Raw genomic sequence first — 19,452 nt, forward strand, 5'->3', positions numbered from 1 at the left:
ACTTTGTGTGCACACGAGAGATAAGAGAGTCACGCTGAGCTCTAAGCGAGGTGGCTTTGGAAGCAGAGTAAAGGTTGTTTGCTTAGTCCGGCCATTGCTGCTGGCTGCTAGGCCTGTCCATCCGACTGCAGTCTGAGGATGGTTTATGTCCTGCTGTGTGTAGTGGTGGGCAAGCACAGTCCCTGTGGCCTCTGGGTGGGACTGTGGGATGCTCTGTGTCTTCGTGCAGCTTGGCTGCCCCAATTTGCCTTTTGACTTGATAAGGGTCTTTATAAAGGCAGTGTGTTTACATATGGGCTTTCAAAGAGGATCGGTGCAAAAGATCCGCTTCCTCCTAACCTTAAAATGCAAAGAAGCCTGAAGTGTTGTTTATAAACGAGTCTGTTCCTTGACAAACGAATGTGTCCGTACCAAACACAGCAGCACCGTGATTCCCCAGCGATTCCCCTCCCTCCCATCCCTGGGTACAGATCCCCTCACAGAACCCGCCGCCATTTCGCGCCCCCCGTTCTACGCACTGCGCATGCGCGGCGGCGGCGGCCGGGGCAGGGTGGCGAGGCACGGGAGCGGCGCCCGGGGGGGAGGGGGCGGTGCCGCGCATGCGCGATGCGTCCCGGCGCAGCCTTGATATAGGGGCGGGGGCGATAGCGCCGCATTGCAGGCGGGTGCGGGACCATGGCGAGGCGGCTGCTGACCTTCCTCGGCCTCTTGGCGGCCGGTAAGCGGCCCGGCCTCCCCATCAGCACCGAACCGGGCCCCTTCCTCGGCTGTGGGCTGCGGGTTGTCACCGCCCGGGGCTTTCCGTGCGTTGAGTCGGGCGGGAGCAGGCCGCGCCGTGGGGCAGGGGGACGCGGCCCTTGGTAGCGGTGCCGTGCTACATAAGGGGAGAACTGGGGGGAGCAGCGTTGGGCAAGGGCTTATCCGCGGCCCTTCAGGGGTAGGTCAGCGTTAATCCTCTTTGGGACGGCCCTTAATGGTCTCCTGCCACAGGGAAGGGCCCGCTGCCCAGCCTGCTGCGGGGTGACAGTGGTGGCGGCCTGTCCAGCGCTGGGTGGAGGTTAGAGCTGTGCCCTGTGCCCGGCTGAGGGCAGGCGGTGATTCACTGTCTGGGCAGAGGGGCGTGTTTGGTGCTGGGGATCCCTCGAAGCGAAGGGCTCCTACAGCAGCGTTTATGTGGCAGGTTTTCCTCTCAGGTAGGTTTAAACACGCTGCCTGTTTGCTTCTGAGTTTAACCTGTCGCTTTTGGCCGGCGCATTAAAAGCTATAGGAACAGCATGTTGGCAGGCATGTAAACCGTGCCTGAGAGAGATTGCACAACTGCGTGCTGCTGTTATACCTAACAGTGTGCGCGTCTTGCCCTTCCTTGTGAGGATGATGTGCTGGAAAACCTCATATTTCTCATGCAAGGAAGCCAATATTGCTGTCTCACTCTGCTCTTCTATTTTCTGGATGCCATAACCCGCTTGGCTCTGTGCTGGGCCATCCAGACCCATTCTAGTGGGCTGTCCTTGGATCACCACAATGGTTGTTTTTTCCCCATGCTTTAAAAGTGAAAAGCCTTGAAAGTATCCTGCCGAGGCTGCTGTTAGTGTGTTTTGGATGTAATTGTAATGAGAAACCAGTTTAGCAACGAGAGTTAACCTGGTCTGCTTGTTAAAGGCATGTGAGTGCAGCTAAGCATAGTAGAGGACTTGTTAGGCCTGTTTTTCTTTAGGAAGTCTGTATTTTAACAGAAATAAACAGCCATCTCTTTTCATTGAGGTGCTGCTGCGACTGTTAATCGACTCACCTACAAGAGCACTGTAAAGATTATTTTCTGACGTCTTGGTTGTGACAACCTAGAAAGCCAATTTTATGCAACAAGTAATTAGCCGTATAAAAACCTCCCTACCCTTGCTGTATCCTAATGGAGTTACTTGGCAGGCTTACAGCAGGGCTGGTAGGCCATCGGGGTTTTTGGTTGTGACCTACTTTGAGCTGCTCCTGCATCTTCCCTGGGGAGACTCACAGGAATTAAAGCTAGGTATAAGGGCTGGTGTTTTCCTATGCTCTTTGGTTATTGCTGTCAGAGAGAGGTTAGTTTCTCTTGAGCTGTTCTGGGAGTCTCTAAAAGCTGAGATGTCATAGGGAGTGGAAAATAAGGCGGAATGGAGGCTTGTCAGCGAAACTGGAAGCATTGCTGTCAGGTGACGGTGATGTCACCTGGGGCTGTGGGAGGTTGGGCTCTGTTCATGTAGCAGTTTTTGTCTGCAGTGAATCTGCAATCTGCAAGCTGGAAGGGATACTCCTCTGGTCCTTGAAGCATGTGTTTTTGAGGGAGTGTTTGTGTGTGGGATTGCAGAGCAATGCTTAGTTTCAGATAGAAGTACTGTTACTGAGGAGGATTACATTCGAGTTGGTGTCTCTTTTCCCAAGCTTTGTATCTCTTTAAATGTTTGTATATAGAGGGATCTTCTTACAGATGTCCTTCTGTTTTCTGAAGTCTTAGGGATGTCTCTGGGCTTCACCTGCCTTATGCCAGGGACTGTAGGGTAACCTGTGGCCAAGACCTTTGGCTCTCTGCTAGGTGTGGTTCTAGCTGTGGTTAGGAGGTGGTATGACTGTGCTTACCTAGTGAAAAGGAAGTCCTCAGTACAGTATTTCTGCAGAAACTTGCATGAAATCCCCCTTTTCCCAACCCAGAGAACCCCAGAGCAAAATGGAAGGGAGATAAAGTGTGTATGTTCAACACTTTAGATGTATTTATATGGTGAACAAAAAATCTGCCGCAGGGAAAAATGCTTCCCATAATTTCATAGGGATATCCCGGTGTCCTGTCTGGGACAGCTTTCCTCTGATGGCTGCCAGATGCTCTGGAACATCCAAATGTCTTCTTAGCTTCTGTCCTAGGCAAATTTCAGGCAGAAGTTGCATGTTTATACTGCAACCTGTCATATCCTACAGCCTTAAGGGAACAGTGATTTATTGGAATGGTAGAGTTAATTTTACTGTCTTGGTTGATGGCATTTCTCTGCTGTTTTAAACTTTGTTATGATTGCCTGTATGGACAGAAACTGCTCCTCCTACCATGTTTGCTTTTTTGATGCTAGGAGCAAGGGAGTGTCTGAGCTACAGCGATGCTTTACAACTACCACAGTGGGAGGGCACTCCCTACCCTGAGGAAAAGCCCAGTCCTGCCTTGAACTCCAGACTTGTTTCTGGTGAATTGCTGGAGTTCCTGGTGTTCCAGGCCTGATGTTGGTCAGGAAGTCTGATATTAAGGGTCACCTGGAGGACTGGTAACACCTAACTGTGTTTCATGTTCAGCCTGCACATTGTCCACAGTCTCCCAAGTGCTGTGCTCACTTGACTGCCTCGTTAATCCAGAATCATAGTACACTTTTGGCATGAGTGTGGGATGTGGTTACAGCTTGTGAAACCTTCCTTAAACTCACTAACTGACCAGAGAGGCTGTGGAGCACCAAACCCTTCCAATAACTCCCTGTTGGGGTCACTTCTTGACTTGTCGACGCCTTGTAAGATTTGTCTTGAGAGGTTGATCCCACTTGACTTCAACTTGAACACACTTTGTTCTTGCAGTTCCCAAAAGAAGTGGGGTAAACATAGTTACCAACCGTGCTCACAGTGGAGGAGATTGATGCCTTCTCTGGGTCTTTGGGTGTTTGTGGGTGGTAGCAGTCTCTTCTATTTAAACATTACTGTAAGCTTTTCAAAGGGAAAAGGTCCTGATGTCTGAGAGGGGTTGTTGCCTGTATTTGACTCACCTCTGTTAGCTTTTCCCTCACAGAAGCATTGAGGAAAGCTGTGATAGTTGGCACATGCTGATTTGAAATAGTGTCTAAGTAGGACAGTACTTTTGTGGGAGCAGGGCGCAAGTTTCCCTGTAGCTTCCCAGTCCTTAAACTGGCTTTTGTGTGAACTTCTTGGCAGGACCAATGTGACATACAGTAACTGTTGCTTTTTGGACTGTATTAGTGATATTCTAGCAGAGTTAGGTTACTGACCTGAGCCTTCAAGAAGGGGTCTCTGCTTCTGCTTTTCAGCTTTTTTGGAGAGTTTTGGTACGTTGTTGGGCTCCAGGCTGCGTTTCTGAGGCAACGCTGCTTCTGGGAGACAGCTTCTGTTGTTTGTCAGGCATGAACATCAGGGAGGTCAGCTTGGAGATGGAGCTCTCCCCTTTGGGCTGGAGAAGCTGCAGCCATCCTAGGGTGCCTTTGGACTGTCAGCTTGGCTGGAGGCCTGAAAGCTCAAGTCTTTTATGCGTGAAAGCCCTTTCATTTGGTATGTGGGCTGCATCTTCACCTCCCCTTTGTCCTTCCCGTTCTATTTTCCCTTGTTTAATTTAGGAAAAGCGCAGTGGCCGTTTGCCTTCTAAAATGGAAGAAGCCAGTTGAAAAAGGGAGGAACCAGTGAAGGGGATGAGTCTGAAACACCCTGGCCTTCACAGATAAGCTTGTGTGGCGCTCTATAAACAGCGGCATGCAACAACTTCATGGAAGGGGGTGGGGGATGAAGGACAGGATTGGATGGACACGGCAGCTAATCTACAGAGAAAGGAGACATCTATTTAAAAATGGATGACCTCAGATAGATGAAGAACAATGTGTAAAATAAAGGGATGCCGGAGATAAGTAAGAAGGTAATCCCATTGAGTTTATCCAGCGAGCATTAGGAGATGTGTGAGGTAAACCGACTGTGCTTTGTTTTCTGCTGGGCTGCTGCAGGCATCACGTGGCTTCACGTAGAGGCTGCTGGGGGCAGCAGGTAAGAGAACTGTTCTGTTGGGGGCTACCTCACAGTCCTAACACAAGACTTTCTCAGCCTTGCTCATATTCCTCCAGCCAAGAGCTGACAGCTGTTTGATTTCCCAGTCTGACCTTGAAACTTAACTCTCGCTGGTGCTACCAAATGGATCTTGTGCTGTGTCTTACAACGGGCCCTATGTGAGCATTTTGCTGACCATCCACTTTTACAAGTTTGGAAGTCTTATAAGCAATCCTGTTTTACTGAAAAATGGTGTGAGGTCTTTGCCTTTTCCCAGGGGGTAACGTGGCAAATTTCTTGCTCTTGTGTAGAAGCTTTAAGTATGCTAAGCACATTTATCTTAAAATAAATGGGTCACTCCTCTGTGAAATCCAGTGTAAACAGGCTTTAGAGAAGAACAGCTGAAAAGGCTGTGGACTGTCACCCATAGAGCTCTGTGTATTTGGCTCTACTTGATGTGTGCTGGCTGTGTACCTAGCGGATGCGTTGGTAACTGAGCTGTGAAGCTGATCCTCTGATTGCTCAGACTCGAGATGCGAGAAGCAGAAACGTGATTATTTGCTTGTCATAACCTCACTAGAAGCTTTGTAGCTTAATTTGTGCTTCTCGGTGGTCAGTGTAATTTTACAGCATTTTGTGATGTGTAAACAGCACTGATGTAGTAATAATGGCTCCTGGATAACACCTATCCAGCTAATAGGTTTGAACAGGCTTCTGACAGCCCAACAAAAAATGACAGCAGTGCCCTTTAGGCTTGGACCGGGGCTGGTTTCATAGCAGTCTGCCTGCTGTGGGATTTCAGGAGCTGTTTCTTCATTGGTTAGTGCAACCTGATAGATTGAGCTGACCTACAGGCAAGATGGATTGGGAAAAGTCTGTGAAGCCGAGTGTTCCAGTGACATTTGCAAACCAGCACAGTAAATGAATAAAATACTTTAAAAAAAGAAATAACTAGGAAGTGAGCTTGATAATCTTGCCTTATTACTAATAGTGCAGGTCTCTTACATGCCTTCAGGGGGGCTGTCTGAAGATCAACTGCCTTTCTGGAGCTGGCTGTGCCGTTGGTATTTGGGACTCATTCTTACATCTTGGAATAGAAATCTGCTTAGAAGTGTTAGTAAACTGAAGTGGCATAATGGAAAGGTCATAATTACACAGTACAGCATTGCAGTGTTTACACTAAAGTGGAAATCACTTAAGCATGCAACCATGAAAACACAATTCTCTCTTTGGCAGCTGTGGCCAGCCCTGTTTTGTGGCAGAAGGACTGCGTGAAGGGTCCAGAAGTCTGGTGTCAGAGTCTTCGGACAGCATCGCAGTGTGGAGCCGTGAAACACTGCCAGCAGAACGTCTGGAGCAAGCCTACTGTAGTAAGTATCAACTGCTGAGGTGTCTTCCCAGGGTAGTTTGGGTAGCTGGTTTTCATATACTGAAGATTTTCAGCTCTGATTGCGGTTAAGTGCTACATCGGACTACACCTTGGTTGTTGTGAGTTAATTTGGGCACCAGATAAGGGTTGCTTTCCTTTTTGTGGCCTTGTGCAACTTGTCTGCTGACTTCTCATGTGACCTGTTGCGCAGTCCTTGAGCAGCATGAGGAACAGAGCTAGTTGGTTTCAGACTTGATCCTCTTCGTTAAGGCAATTCATAATTCATAGAGCCCTTTTTATACCGAGCCACACCAAGCTGGTAGCTTTATTTAAACAATATCAGCTGTGTGATTGCTTAGGTCTTACTCACAGTATGATACTCTACAAAAAATACAGCTTGTGCTAAATTAGGAATGCCCTGACAGTAAATACAATTGTTATATTTAGTATGGCTCTTCGGGTTGTGCTGAATGTGAGTGCTGCTTGTTGTGGTGGTGTTTCACAGCCTTCTAGGAGAAAGGCTATTTGCATACAAGGTACAGCCAACCTGCTTTACCTGCATTTGTGCCTAAATGTGTTTCAGCTTGTGGAACAATAGGGAAAAGAGGAATGTTAGAATGATTACGTGTACTTAAAATGAGTGAAGCTGCCTGAGAAGTTCCTATGCTTCTAGTATGTGTGAACTTCAGTAATTTCTGGTGCTTTTGGGAAGACTTGTGTTTTGTTCTATCTTTAGGCTGTAAGTTTGTATTCTCTATTCTGTTCCAAGTTTACTTGACATAAATAATTTAAGTGAATCTGATTAAAAATTATAATTTTTGTCCCTGATCTTTGGAAATGTAGACTCTTCAAAGAGGAAGGTAAAACAGGTTCAGGAGAGGACATCTCAGGTTGATATACTTTACCTTTCAAGGGTGCTGGGACTAGGTGACATAATAGTGATAACATACCTGCTTCTTCAGAACACGTCGATTTACTTAAGAAACCAGTGTTGGACATGCTCAGAATGACCTTGGTCTGTTTTGAAATGTCTCTGCCTCTTCTACCTTAGTTTCAGCCTTAGTTTCTCCTTTAATTTAAAATAACAACATAGTGCTCATTCTTTGCATTCATATTTGCAAACTGCATTTACGGGCACTTAATTCAGTCTCCAAATAACTTTATTCTTCTTCCCTCCCTAGAACAGCATCCCCTGTGATTTGTGCAAGGAACTTGTAACAGTGGTTGGCAAGGTTTTGAAGGACAATGGCACAGAGGTAAGCTGAGCTCTTCTTGCTCTAAGGCACCTGTTGATTTCTTTGTCATAACACGGTTTCAAGGTGAAGGGGTAGAAGAATATTCTGCAAGAATTTTCCCAATATGAACAGCAAGTGTTGAAAGGGGATGGGTTACATAGAATATGGCTTTTAAGTGCAGCTCTTCTGGAATTAGAAAGTCCTAGAGCCTTCCCTAACACATCCCTGATTGTCTGTGGATAGAATTGTTCTTGTGTTAGTGGGATGTTAATCTTGAAGGGTGTGATAGTGTAGAAGTGGATGATGAAAGCAAGTAAAGCGGGCTTTATTTTGGCTATGTGTCTGCTTCCCTTTAGCTTTCATGAACTCAGAGTACTTAGTACTGTCATGCTAGCTCATAATTTCACTTCCCGTTTAGTGTAAATGGTTTGTGGTTGTAAGGGTGCATTGTGTGGGCCTTGTAGGATGTATTTTTTGTTTTCTCTTTGGTGGGGTTTCATTGAAGGTACAAGACTGAGCAAAAAGCTGTAATGTAAATTCTTTCTAATCTGGCTTGCTGGCTACCTAGACCTACCTGAGTCCGAAGGCCTTCTTTAGGCTTCACATAATGCGTTTTGGGAATGGAAAGAGCTTTTGATATATAGGTTTAGATAATCTATGGCTTGCCTTATCTTTATTAGGATGAGATCCGCTCTTACTTGGAAAAGACATGCGAGTTTCTTCCTGACCAAGGCTTGGCCTCTGAGTGCAAAGAAATCGTGGACTCCTACCTACCAGTTATCATGGACATGATCAAAGAAGAATTTGTACGTAATCAACAATCTGTAACTGTTTGAACTGAAGACTGTGCTGTTGTTTGTGTTTGAATTTTCCATGCAAGATGGTGTGTGTGGTCCTTTGGTTCTGTATGGATTATGTGTGTTGCAGTTCTTTACATTTGAAGACAACTTCCTTACTGGGAACTTCTTTCCTGTTTCAGCAGAACAGCTGTCTATTCTGAACTTCATGTAACAGTGCAGACAGTCCAGAGCTTTATGTATTTATCTCTCCCCAGGATAAACCTGAAGTTGTATGCAGTGCCCTCTCATTGTGCCAGTCCCTTCAGAAGCATCTTGCAGCAATGAAACTTCAGAAGCAGCTCCAGTCCAATAAGATACCAGAGCTGGACTTCTCTGAATTGACGTCTCCATTCATGGCTAATGTGCCTCTTCTCCTTTACCCTCAAGACAAACCCAAGCAGAAGTCTAAGGTAAGGGTACAGCGCTACTACACTGTGAAGGGAAAGTGAGGGTTTTCTGTTCTGGAGTGTCAGTTTGTGTAAGGATTAATTGGTGACTCTTGGTAAGGGATTCTCATCCTCGACAAAGATTAAATAGATGTTATTCACCTGAGTGAAACCTCATCTCTACAGCTATCTTCCTTGTGGATTTAAAGCTAAGTAAGCTAATAGCTGCAGCCTCTGTGGACCATCTACGTTAACCTTGGATTAACAACTGCAATCTATGCAATTAAGTCTTGTGCTGGGCTTTCCCATCCAGGACCATAGTAGTCAGGCAGGTCTTACTTGAAATGGTTTCTTCCAAGAAAGTGTTCAAAGGAAACAGGGAAATTCTCTCATGTTCTGCTTAATCTCTTGACTGTGCCCTTCATAGAAAGCATTTGTCTCTGAATCTGGAGGTGAAGACTGGATCAGAAGAGAATGAATAGCTGACAAAGGGTTGTAGATGAGACTATGAACTTGGGAGTAGAGGCTGAGTCTGATAATGAACTTAGATAGGGGAATTAAACAGCTGGGTGGATGTAGAACAAGCTCTTGTGGGTGGAGCAGGGAGACCTGAGCCAAACCTTTCCCCTGTGGTCTAGTAACAAAACCAAGAGATTTTGGTGATTGGGTATCTCAACTGATATATTGGGTTTCAGGGCTGCGTGTACCTAATCTCCATCTAGTGGCTGGTGCACATACCAACAGGAACTTGTTTTTTCGTGTTAGGTTGGGCTTTTAAGTGTTGTATATGGTATTAATTAAGGTTTACATATAGCTTAAATTAATCATTAAAGCTTAGTACTGCACTTGAAGATTCAATTACTATGTGAAGATGTGTCAGCTTCTTTTCTCTCTTGGTATAGGGAACTGAGGACGTATGCCAAGATTGCATTCGGCTGGTTACTGACGTTCAGGAAGCTGTGAGGACAAATGAAACCTTCGTAAAGTCCTTAGTTGCTCATGCCAAGGAGGAATGTGATCGCCTTGGACCTGGAATGTCTGATATGGTACATTACCCTTCTGTTCAAAGATTTGTTTCCATATGTAAACATAAAACACTTGATCAGTGCCTTAGTCCCCTCTCATACAACCAAGGAACATGTGTGATATTCAGTGTATGTTATGCCATGTAACAATAACTTGACATTGAAATCATCAGCTTTTTGGTCAAGTAAGTAGCACTGGCATAAGGGGAGGAGTGAATGGGAGTGAAAGGAACAGAAAAAGGCTCAAGATGGCTGGGAGCCTTTGAAGATGTTTGATAAAAATAATCTTGGGAGAGTAATGGGGTCAGAGAAGTGAGGAGGGGTGCTTTTTCCCTGGGAGGAATGGAAGGACTCATTAGATAAGCAGCTCTGTGGGCAATGATTGTGTAACCTGAAATGTCATCTTATGCTTGGGACATACTGTGAAAGATAACAGTGTATGTATTAAGTAGAGCAAGTAAATTAATACTTTAGGAAGTATTAGAAAATTAGCCCTGCAGCTTAAGTGTCTGGATAATTACAGCAAGGCTCTCTTTTCTCACTTTTTTCAGTGCAAGAGCTATATCTCTGAATACTCTGACTTGGCCATCCAGATGATGATGCACATGGTAAGATCAGTAAAATGTGATATTTGATCTCAGTTCATTTTCTGCTTTGTGTAGCTAGCTTACTTGGAAACAGGAAATGCTTTTTGCAGTAGAAGTGGGTAGAGTCTTTGCTCTGTTAGTGTTGGTATTAACACTTTGAATTTGGCATTTAGTTGGATAATAACCTCATTCTGTTTGCTTCAGTCCTTTCCTCTCTTCTGCATCTGTTTCAGTAGTGCAAAAAGCATGCCAGTGCTTTGAGATACAGAGGAAGATGCTTTGTGTACGTTATGCATAACTATCTCATTCCTGTACTTACACCACTTTTCTCCTCAAAAACTGTTTACAAATATTAGTTGCTCTCTGTCGCACTTAGTATTGTAAAATTGATTCAAGTAAGTGCTGGAGATAAGCATATCTTGGGGGTGTGCGCTGTCATCCTCCGTTTTCTTTGTGGAAAGAGTGTATGCAGTTTAAATGCTTGACAATTTTTTTCTTAACTGTTATCTTTAATTTCTCCTTTCTTCTTCTGTCTCCCATTTCCTTTGTCAACAGAAAGATCAGGTAGGTGAACAACTTGCCTGTGGTGATAGCCTGCTTGTAGTTTACTTGCTGCTCTTAAAGGGCTGGTAGTTCACTTCTTGCTCTATTAGCTGTGTATATGGTGTGAGTGCACTCAGTTTTGACAGATACAAGGGATATTTATGTGATGACAGCAGGGAAAGACTTTAGCTTTCCTCCAGTGGATCAGTCTGTCTTCCTGCTCTGGAAACTCATCTGTCGTACCAAGATTTCAACTTGGTTATGCTTTGGCTGGTGGAGCAGATGATGTGCTCTTTCATACGAGATAGAAGTGTGAAGAGCAAGCCAGTGGCTCCTGTTAGCTTCTGGTGTAATGTTTGGGCTCAAAAAGGCTGGGGTTAGGCTATCCCTCGATCTCCTTTGTTAGTATTTAAATCTAGATCTATCGTATTAGATGCTCCAAATACCCAAATCCAAGGGCCTTGAGGCTCCTGCTTCCTAGAGCTGTTTGGGCTTTCAATTTAACCACTCCTGGGAGACCTTGTCTCTGTCATCTCTTTGAGAGAGAACACAGTGTGCATGTGGATGTTGTTTTAACATTAATGTTAAGAAAATGCTTGTAACGAACGGTGCATGGACCAAAGGGCTTGACTTAAAGGTACTGCCTGGAGTAGCCTGAAGCATCGCTGTAAGTCTGAGATACTGCTTTTCCCTGTGCATGAGGTTATGGCGTGATGTATAAACTGTTGCCTAAGCCTCTGCTGCAATAAGCTGGATGGCTTGGCTAATTGGGTGGGATATGGTCTTCTGCTTATCTGTAGGGCTAAAGGTAACTTTTAAAAAATCTTAAATAGACTTAAGGGGAGGGGAAACGTTTTGCATAAGACTCTGAAGAGCCTTTCTCACCTTGTGTAGGTGCAGTACGACCTCCTTAAAGCAGTATGTTTGCCTCATGTTCAGAATCTCTTTCTGCATTTAGTAATGTCTGTGACCTCTGAGACACTAGAAAGCCTTTCGAATGACTTTGTTTTATGCTCTTATGGCTATGAGAAGAACACTTGAAATGCAAGAATTGCATATACTTGTTTAAAAAATAAAAGGGGGGGTTGAGGGTAGTGGGTTGGGAGGATGTGGGTTAGGCTTAATTTTTAACGTGGTTAACTTTTGTTCTTTATAGGCTGTGTTCAGTAATGCAGGATTGTGTTTCTGTTTGCACAATATGATGTTACTGGATGCTTTAAAGAAGGTAGTTTGTGAAAGAGAAGGAATCCTTTCTTCTCAGCATTTCTTCCAGTTCTTGGGTGAACTTGTCTGGAAAATGAACCTCTTCTGTAATAACTTAGGGCTTTCAGGGGAGCAGCTTCAGGGATGCAGGTCTAAAGGGGTGATGGTGGTGCTGGCCTGTTTTGGTGTTGGTAACTCTTAAGTCAACTCCTTTGAAGGGCTTGCATATAGCATCTTAGCTCTTGGTAAATGGGTTTTGAAGTGGATGTGACCTAACCTCTTCCTCTTTTAAGGGAGCTGTTAAATTGGATTTGGTAGCTGTCCTGCCTATAACCATGTCAAATGCTTTGACAGTACTTAAGTAGCCCTGAAACCTCTAGTTGTGTTGGAGCCTTTTAAAGGTGTGTCTTGTTCTCCTGGCGCTCCCACAGGCTCCATAAAAAGGGGGTATCTTCCACACTTTGTAAAGTTATTATACCTCTCTTTCCAGCAACCAAAGGACATTTGTTCCATGGTTGGATTCTGTTCTTCTGTGAAATCTGTTCCCCTTCAGACTCTGGTGCCAGCTCAAGTGGTTCATGAAGTGAAAATGGAAACTGTGGAGGTAAGATGACTTTGTACTCAATAGCTTTGCTGTCCTTTTTGCTTTACTGTAATGAACTAGTAAATACTCGTATGCACTGTATAATCCAAATCTCCCTGCGCATAAAATCCTGGGCTGTTGTTTTTGAGGCTGAGCTTTAAAGTAGCGAGCCAGTGCATTTGTTATCTTCCCACAGCCTTTAGGTTAAGTGGTGGGATGAGTTTGTTACTCCAGAAATCTCTTTTGCTTACAGTTAACTTCTGATAAACAGTCTCCAAACAGTTTCCCTGAAGTCCCTCTGTTTTTTTCTAAGCCCAAGCAGGAGGATGCTCTCAATTCAAATAAATTCTGTTAATGTGTTTTAAGAAATACTTTGTGTTTCCCTTGACTCCGGTCACCATGGCAGTGCTTATTTTTGTCTGCTAGGTTTAACTCCCTACCTTATGCAACCTGAGAACTGTGGTCTTAAATAATCATACAAAATGACTTTTCATGCAGAAAAACATTTTATGAAGACCTTTGAGGTTTTGGGGCTTTGCAAGACCTTTTGAATCCAGCTCAAACTGGCTAGTTAGCTAAAGGGCTTAGTATGCCAGACCTGAATGTGAGTGCTGTTGGACCGGTCTTTTATGAATTGTTCTCTGTCAAATGTTGATTTATTGTTTTGTATGAATGTTTACATTCTCAGAAAGCTGCAGTTCAAGAGAAGACTTTTTCTGTGTGTGAAATCTGTGAGACCATGGTGAAAGAAGTGACTGGCCTGTTGGAGAGCAACAAAACAGAGGTGTGTAAGTGAAGAAAACGGTACCTCTGATGAGCTTTGGTCAAATTGGGCTTGTATTGTTGTTGGTTTAGAGGGGCAAGAAAGCTTAGTTTCATGAGTTTCCTCCTCCTTAGCTAAGACAGAGGAAGCAAATATGTTTGAACAGATTCAGGTTTCTGTCTGTTGTTTGCTACTCGTGTTTCCTTGTCTTCCAGGAGGAGATTGTGCATGAAATGGAGGTTGTGTGCTACCTGCTGCCAGCAAGTGTCAAAGATCAGTGTAAGGACTTCATAGAGGTCTACGGCCAGGCTCTGATTGACATGCTCCTGGAAGCAACAAATCCTGAGGCCGTGTGTGTTATGCTGAAATGCTGTGCAGCCAACAAGCTTCCGCAGCAGCCAGGTTGGTAATGAGGGCTTAGTATTGTTACAGTATGAGCTAGTTAACCTGTGATTATATCCTCTGTGGATTCATGCATCATCCTTTGCCTGGTGCTGCCTCCTTTCTTCTGTTTGGGGGAACTACCTAAGTTTTTTATTTTCTTTCTTTCTCAGTTGTGGTGAAACCCGCAGGTGGCTTCTGTGATATCTGCAAGATGGTAGTAGCTTATGCAGACAAAGAACTCGAGAAGAATGCTACAACAACTGAGATTGAGGCTTTACTGGAAAAAGTCTGTCACTTTCTGCCAGAGTCTGTCAGCGATCAGGTAAAGCATCAGGCTAAAAAGCAGTTCTGTGCACTGTCCAAAGCCAAAGATGATCTGTCCACACATGCAGCTGGAGCTGACTTGTTCAGCCACCCAATTCTTGCTAGGGTTTTTCCTTCTCTATTTAGCACAAAGGCAGAGCAATCTCCCATGTACAATCGAGAAAGACAGAGAGAAAGAAAACTCTGTGGGAGGGGTGTGTGTAGAGGGGTGGAGGGCAGCAGGCCTGATCTGGGCAGTCCTGGCTGTGTGACAGCATGCCTTCCAGTCAGTGCAAGGCAAAGATGAACAGAATAATGAAGCAGAGAGCATGGAAAGGCTGGAGAGTAGTATCTTCTTCTAAGATTGATCAGTGTGACTTGTCAGAGTCAGAGGAATCTCCTTCTGTGGAGACTGGAAGGAGTTCGGGGTGTGGGGAGACTAGATTTTCGCATTCCACATCCTAGGGCAGTCCACTGAATGGATTGAGACTTTCAAGGACTTGACTGGCTGGCTTGATGTACTAATTTGCAGTCAAAAAAGGTCTGCCTGGAAATCCGCTGAGAACAGTGGGTGGAGGCAACTGAAGGTTTTTTTTCTCCTTCCTATCTCAAGAAGGATCCTGTTAGGGGGATTAACAAAGTAACTGGATGTAAGCTGGCATAATTCCAGTGAGATAGTAGAAGGCAATGCCTGTTAAGCTGTAGATTTCAAGGTTTACCTGGAAATCTTATTAGGTGGCTGCTGAGTGTCAACTGCTTATAAGTTTAGCAGGCATATTATATGCAGGGTTAAAGTAGCCGTGAAACAGCTGTTCCTGCTAACTGCTGTGAGGCTGTTTAATAGCTGTGGTTGGCTTATTAATTGGTGCCGTTAGTCTCTGCTGAGTGTGTCTGTGCTTCAGAGCTGGCCTCTCCACTAGAGGGCTGACTGCTAGTGCTGGGAAGCGTGTGTGCTGCTGCCAAAGTGGATGCTAACTGCTTGGGTTAAAGATGCTTAAGAGCCATCATTAGTGCATTGCTGTGATCATGTACAGGATGTTTGTCTTCAGCTTGAGCATGCTTTTCCCCTGAGACATGGGTAAACTCCACCATTAGAGACTGAGCATTGCAAATCAAAGTGTGTCTTGCTTTGGTTCTCTTCCTTTTGACCATTTTCTCATCACATCCTTCTACATGCTCAGTTGTGTCTGTAGGCAGGTACAAGCTAACCAAAAATTAATTTGTTATGGGGTGAATGCTGTGCTAAATCTTCTGATCCACAGAGCTTGAGTCTCTTTTTATTGGTTTAGTGGAGAAATAGGCTATGGGTTGGCTTGTTGAAGACCCTATATTACTGTGATCTTTTTAAGGCCTTAATGGAAAAATCTCTCAACCTATGCTTTGTTACAGTGCGTTCAGTTTGTGGAACAGTATGAACCTGTGGTTGTGCAACTCTTGGCAGAGATGATGGATCCCACTTTTGTTTGCACTGTGAGTATCGTGTTTAGTTCTATTCAGGATGGGCTCTGATACAGTCCTGCCTACTCTTCTCTACGCTTTTCAGTGTCTAGCAAGCAGAAACTCTGTTGGAATAAAAATTAGTGTGCTGAATGCTTGGAGCAAATTCACTTGTGCAAGGCCTTGGGCTTAATGAATGGACAGCTGTTTGACTGCCAGCCTTGTGCAAGGAAGGACAGAAGAAAAGAGCTGCCAGTGGTTATCCACTGTTAAGGTTCAGTAACAAGCATAGTGTGTCCTGAATGTGATGAGAGGAAGTTAAATGACGTTTGTTGAGAACATTCCCTTTCTAGAAGCTGTTTCACAATACTTAATATGAAAACGTTGTTGTAACTTATTTTTCCTGATGTTGCATTGCTGCTATGAATCTACTGATTCAGCTGCAACCGTGACTGCAGTTGTCAGCTGAGGACAGTGCTATGTTTGCTTCTGAAGCTGTCTCAGCTTTGCCCTTGGGCTCCTGCACTTCATTAGGTAGAAGCTCAGACATAAGGCTGGAGTCATAAGCACCAAAACATTTTACGTACTGACTGCTGCTGTTCTTTCCACAGAAACTAGGTGTCTGTGGAGCAGCTAAAAAGCCTCTCCTAGGAGATGATGCTTGTGTTTGGGGTCCAGGTTACTGGTGTAAGAACATGGAGACTGCTGCTCAGTGCAATGTATGTAAAACTTAATTCTATCTTGAATTTCCAATCACTCTTTGATAACCTCCTTAAAAACTAATTTGCCAGCTCCTGTAGCACACTAAGTAGGTGAATTCCCAAGTGGGTACTATGAAGAGGTGGCTGGGTTTGATTAGATGTTCTTCCATACCCTTAGCTTTCTCAAAGCACACTGTTCCTCCCCCATTCCCTCCTACTTATTACTCTGCAAGCATTTTGGAATCACAGAATAGTTGAAAAGGACCACAAAGATCATCCAGTTTCAACCCCCCCACCATGTGTACGGTTGCCAGCCACCAGACCAGGCTGCCCAGAGCCGCATCCAGCCTGGCCTTGAATGCCTCCAGGGATGGGGCATCCACAACCTCCTTGGGCAACCTGTTTCAGTGTGTCACCACCCTCTGTGTGAAAAACTTGCTCCTAATATCTAACCTAGACCTTCTATCCTAGTTTAAAACCATTCCCCCTTGTCCCATCGCTGTCCACCCTCGCAAACAGACATACCTCCTCCTGGTTATATACTCTCTTTGACTATTAGATGGCCATAGTGAGGTCTTTCTGGAGCCTTTTCTTCTCTAAGCTAAATGAGCCCAGTTCCCTCAACCTTTCTTTGTAGGAGAATGAATAGGAATCCATAATAAGTTGCAGCATGAGCTTTATATTTAGTCTGTGTTCCAAGAACCATAAAGCCATGTCACAGTCTGTGATCAGGCTCTAATGGTTGGCTTTCAGTATTGTTGTATGTTGATACTTTCTCTGCCAGGCCTTAAAGACAGGGGATCATCATTTCCTGAAGCTTCTGAGTGGGGAGCAAAAATACTGTTTATTATGGTCCTCTGTGGAACCACTTCTTTTAAGAAACAGATTTTGTTGCTAAATCTTAGTTCAGAGAAAGGTGTTAATTGTATATGTAGGGAACCCACTTGTTCGCTAACAAGCTTTTTTCCACTTACATGTACCATTTCTTTCCCTGCAGGCTATTGATCACTGCAGACGTCACATGTGGAACTAGAAGAAGTATTTTCCAGTACTGAAAGTTTGCCATGGCTCGTAAAAACGTGGGCTGAGGCTGGAGAGCTGTATCTCGAATGTCCCTCCTCTCTGCCTCATTAACAATTTGACCTTCAAGTTCCTTTATTGTAACTCTTCTGTAGCAGTGCTGCTGTTGAAGGATCAGATCTTCATTGTTGACTTAACAAAGATATTTCTGACTGTACAGTTTAACTCATTATGCTCCTAAAAATAGTCAGTGTGTTGTAGATTTTAATTGGTAGGCTGAAGTGTTTTTAGGTGCTGGGATGAATGACGAAAGATGAAATGAGCCTCTTATCTTTTAATTTAAAAAAAGAACAAGATAGTGACTAAACTTTAAAATATCTTTCTGTAGCCAGCTTTGGGAAGATGACGTACATTGTGTTTAACATCTGACTGGATACTAGTTTTCCCCTTACTGTAGGGGAACCCCAAGGGATAATGTTGAATCGTGGAATTTCTTCAGCTGGAGGTTTCAAAGCTTTACGGATGCAGGGAAGGGGACTTGGTGTGCCCGGCGAACTTTCAAAGCAACTGGTCTATAAAAAGGATACATTTGCACTTGAGTGGTCACGCTTAAGACTTGTGGTGTTGTCATAGCTAAGGAAACCCCTCAATATTAGATCATGTCCTTTTTATTTCCTTGGACAACTCAGCTTCAACATAGGTGTCCTCTTGTCAAGCCCTGAACAGTTCAGTCTTTTCAAGCATGCTGACACACCTAAGGAATGTCTCACCCCTCCACCCCCTCTTTTTTTTTCCCCCCTACTTGCTCAGCAGTTCTTCATCTTACAGCTTGCTACATGCAGCCAGCCTGGTCCTAAGGAGGTAGAGCAAACTGACTTGATAGGAGATGGAGGTGAAAAAGTCAGCAGGGACTCTATGTATGTGAAAGCTTGTACAGTGTAGCAGGCAGAATGTGTGGGAGATGGTTTTATTGTAAAATGCTGTTTTGTTCCTTGCTTTTGGTTTTCTCACGTGGCATATTCCAGTGATCTAAAGCTTCAGAGGTAGTTAGGCTTGCAGGTAGTTCCCATTGTTGCCACCCATTCTCAGTGACATTCATCCTTCTGAATAGTTTGAAGTATAACTTTTTCTTTCCCCTGAGTTCTCATTTCTATTGGGAAATGCGCCTAAGTTGCAAGTGGAGATAGCAGAGAGTGAGAATGCTATTGCAGGTATTTCACAGCTTTGCTGGCATGCCTGGCAGCCTTTCACAGTGGTGCAGAAGAAAAGCATCACACAGAAATTATCTGAGCTTTTGGACAGACAGCCTTTAAGACATATTACCTGCTACCCTGAAAACAAATCAGGCCCTTAAGGTAGGGGCTTTCAGAATGAGAATCGTGCTTATGTTGCTCAAGACAGACCTTTGACTGGCTTTATGTACTAAATTCTGAACAAGGTAACTCCTCAGCATGCACCAAGGTAGATCTGGAGCGTCCTCTGGGAAGGAGAAGCTGGGCTGTGTGGAGCTTTGGAAACTCCAGAAAGTGCTGGCAACTGCTCCTCTTTGTGCAGCGCTTCAGGTGAGACAGGGAGCGAACAGGGCTTCAGGAACAAGCAAACTCATTTTCACAGGGTTTAATTGAAAACCACTCAACTGCATCTTTTTCATGCTACTTGTACATACCGAGCGTCTGGGTGGTGTTGACAGATACTGAGACAGGTTTATCTTTCCTGTTTGTATGCAGAGCTCTGAAGCACTCACTGCTTAAAGTCCTTTAAAGGTGTACAATATCTGCAGCTTTGTGTCTTGGCAGGCTCGTGCTTCCAGTGGTGTATCCCAGCAGGGGTAGGCGATGGGTTCTCCTCAGGAGGAGGTACAGGTTGTCACACTGCAGCACACAGTGTGGGATTGGATCTTTTAAACCGGACGATGCTCTTTAACATGACTTCTTTTTTAGGGGGGTGGATTGACGCTTGCTCTTATCAGCTGGCAAGGTAGTAATTCCTGTGGGCTTTCTAGTAGTGGAGGACTCATGCTGGCAGCCTGTAGGGCAAGGTGAGCTGGGCGAAGTCCTTGTGCTCCTGCTGGGAATCTCTTCAGTTTTCTCACTTCCTGTGGAATGTGGCACCTGAACCCGCTTGAGTTATGCCTGTGGGGGGGGACGTGCAGTTGCTTTCTGAAGAACATTGTCTTGATTTTTTTTTTGCACAAGAGCTTCTTTAATGAACAATAAAAACCTCTGTAAACTGATCAGTCCGTTGTTTACTTGCCGTGTGCTACTTCCTCAAGGATCTTGTCAGCGTCCCTTTGCCTCAAAGGCAGAAGAG

The 19,452-nt window shown here is 44.6% G+C and overlaps 1 protein-coding gene across 2 annotated transcripts; it reads left to right on the forward strand.

The window, feature by feature from the left end:
- Positions 1-587: 587 nt before the first annotated feature.
- On the forward strand, positions 588-19,376 carry PSAP (prosaposin). 2 transcript variants are annotated; one of them, XM_015866375.2, is made up of 15 exons: positions 588-718; positions 6,001-6,134; positions 7,315-7,389; positions 8,049-8,174; positions 8,423-8,617; positions 9,496-9,639; positions 10,170-10,226; positions 10,761-10,769; positions 12,442-12,555; positions 13,223-13,318; positions 13,513-13,699; positions 13,852-14,003; positions 15,374-15,454; positions 16,033-16,140; positions 17,120-19,376. In XM_015866375.2, exons 1-15 carry the CDS (start codon positions 676-678, stop codon positions 17,153-17,155), a joined length of 1,557 nt encoding a protein of 518 aa, XP_015721861.1. In that variant the 5' UTR covers positions 588-675; the 3' UTR covers positions 17,156-19,376. The 2 variants fall into 2 exon arrangements, with proteins under 2 accessions (XP_015721861.1, XP_015721862.1); XM_015866376.2 differs by lacking the exon at positions 10,761-10,769.
- Positions 19,377-19,452: the final 76 nt, after the last annotated feature.

The sequence above is a fragment of the Coturnix japonica genome, chromosome 6 (assembly GCF_001577835.2).
Source record: "Coturnix japonica isolate 7356 chromosome 6, Coturnix japonica 2.1, whole genome shotgun sequence".
Lineage (NCBI taxonomy): Eukaryota > Metazoa > Chordata > Aves > Galliformes > Phasianidae > Coturnix > Coturnix japonica.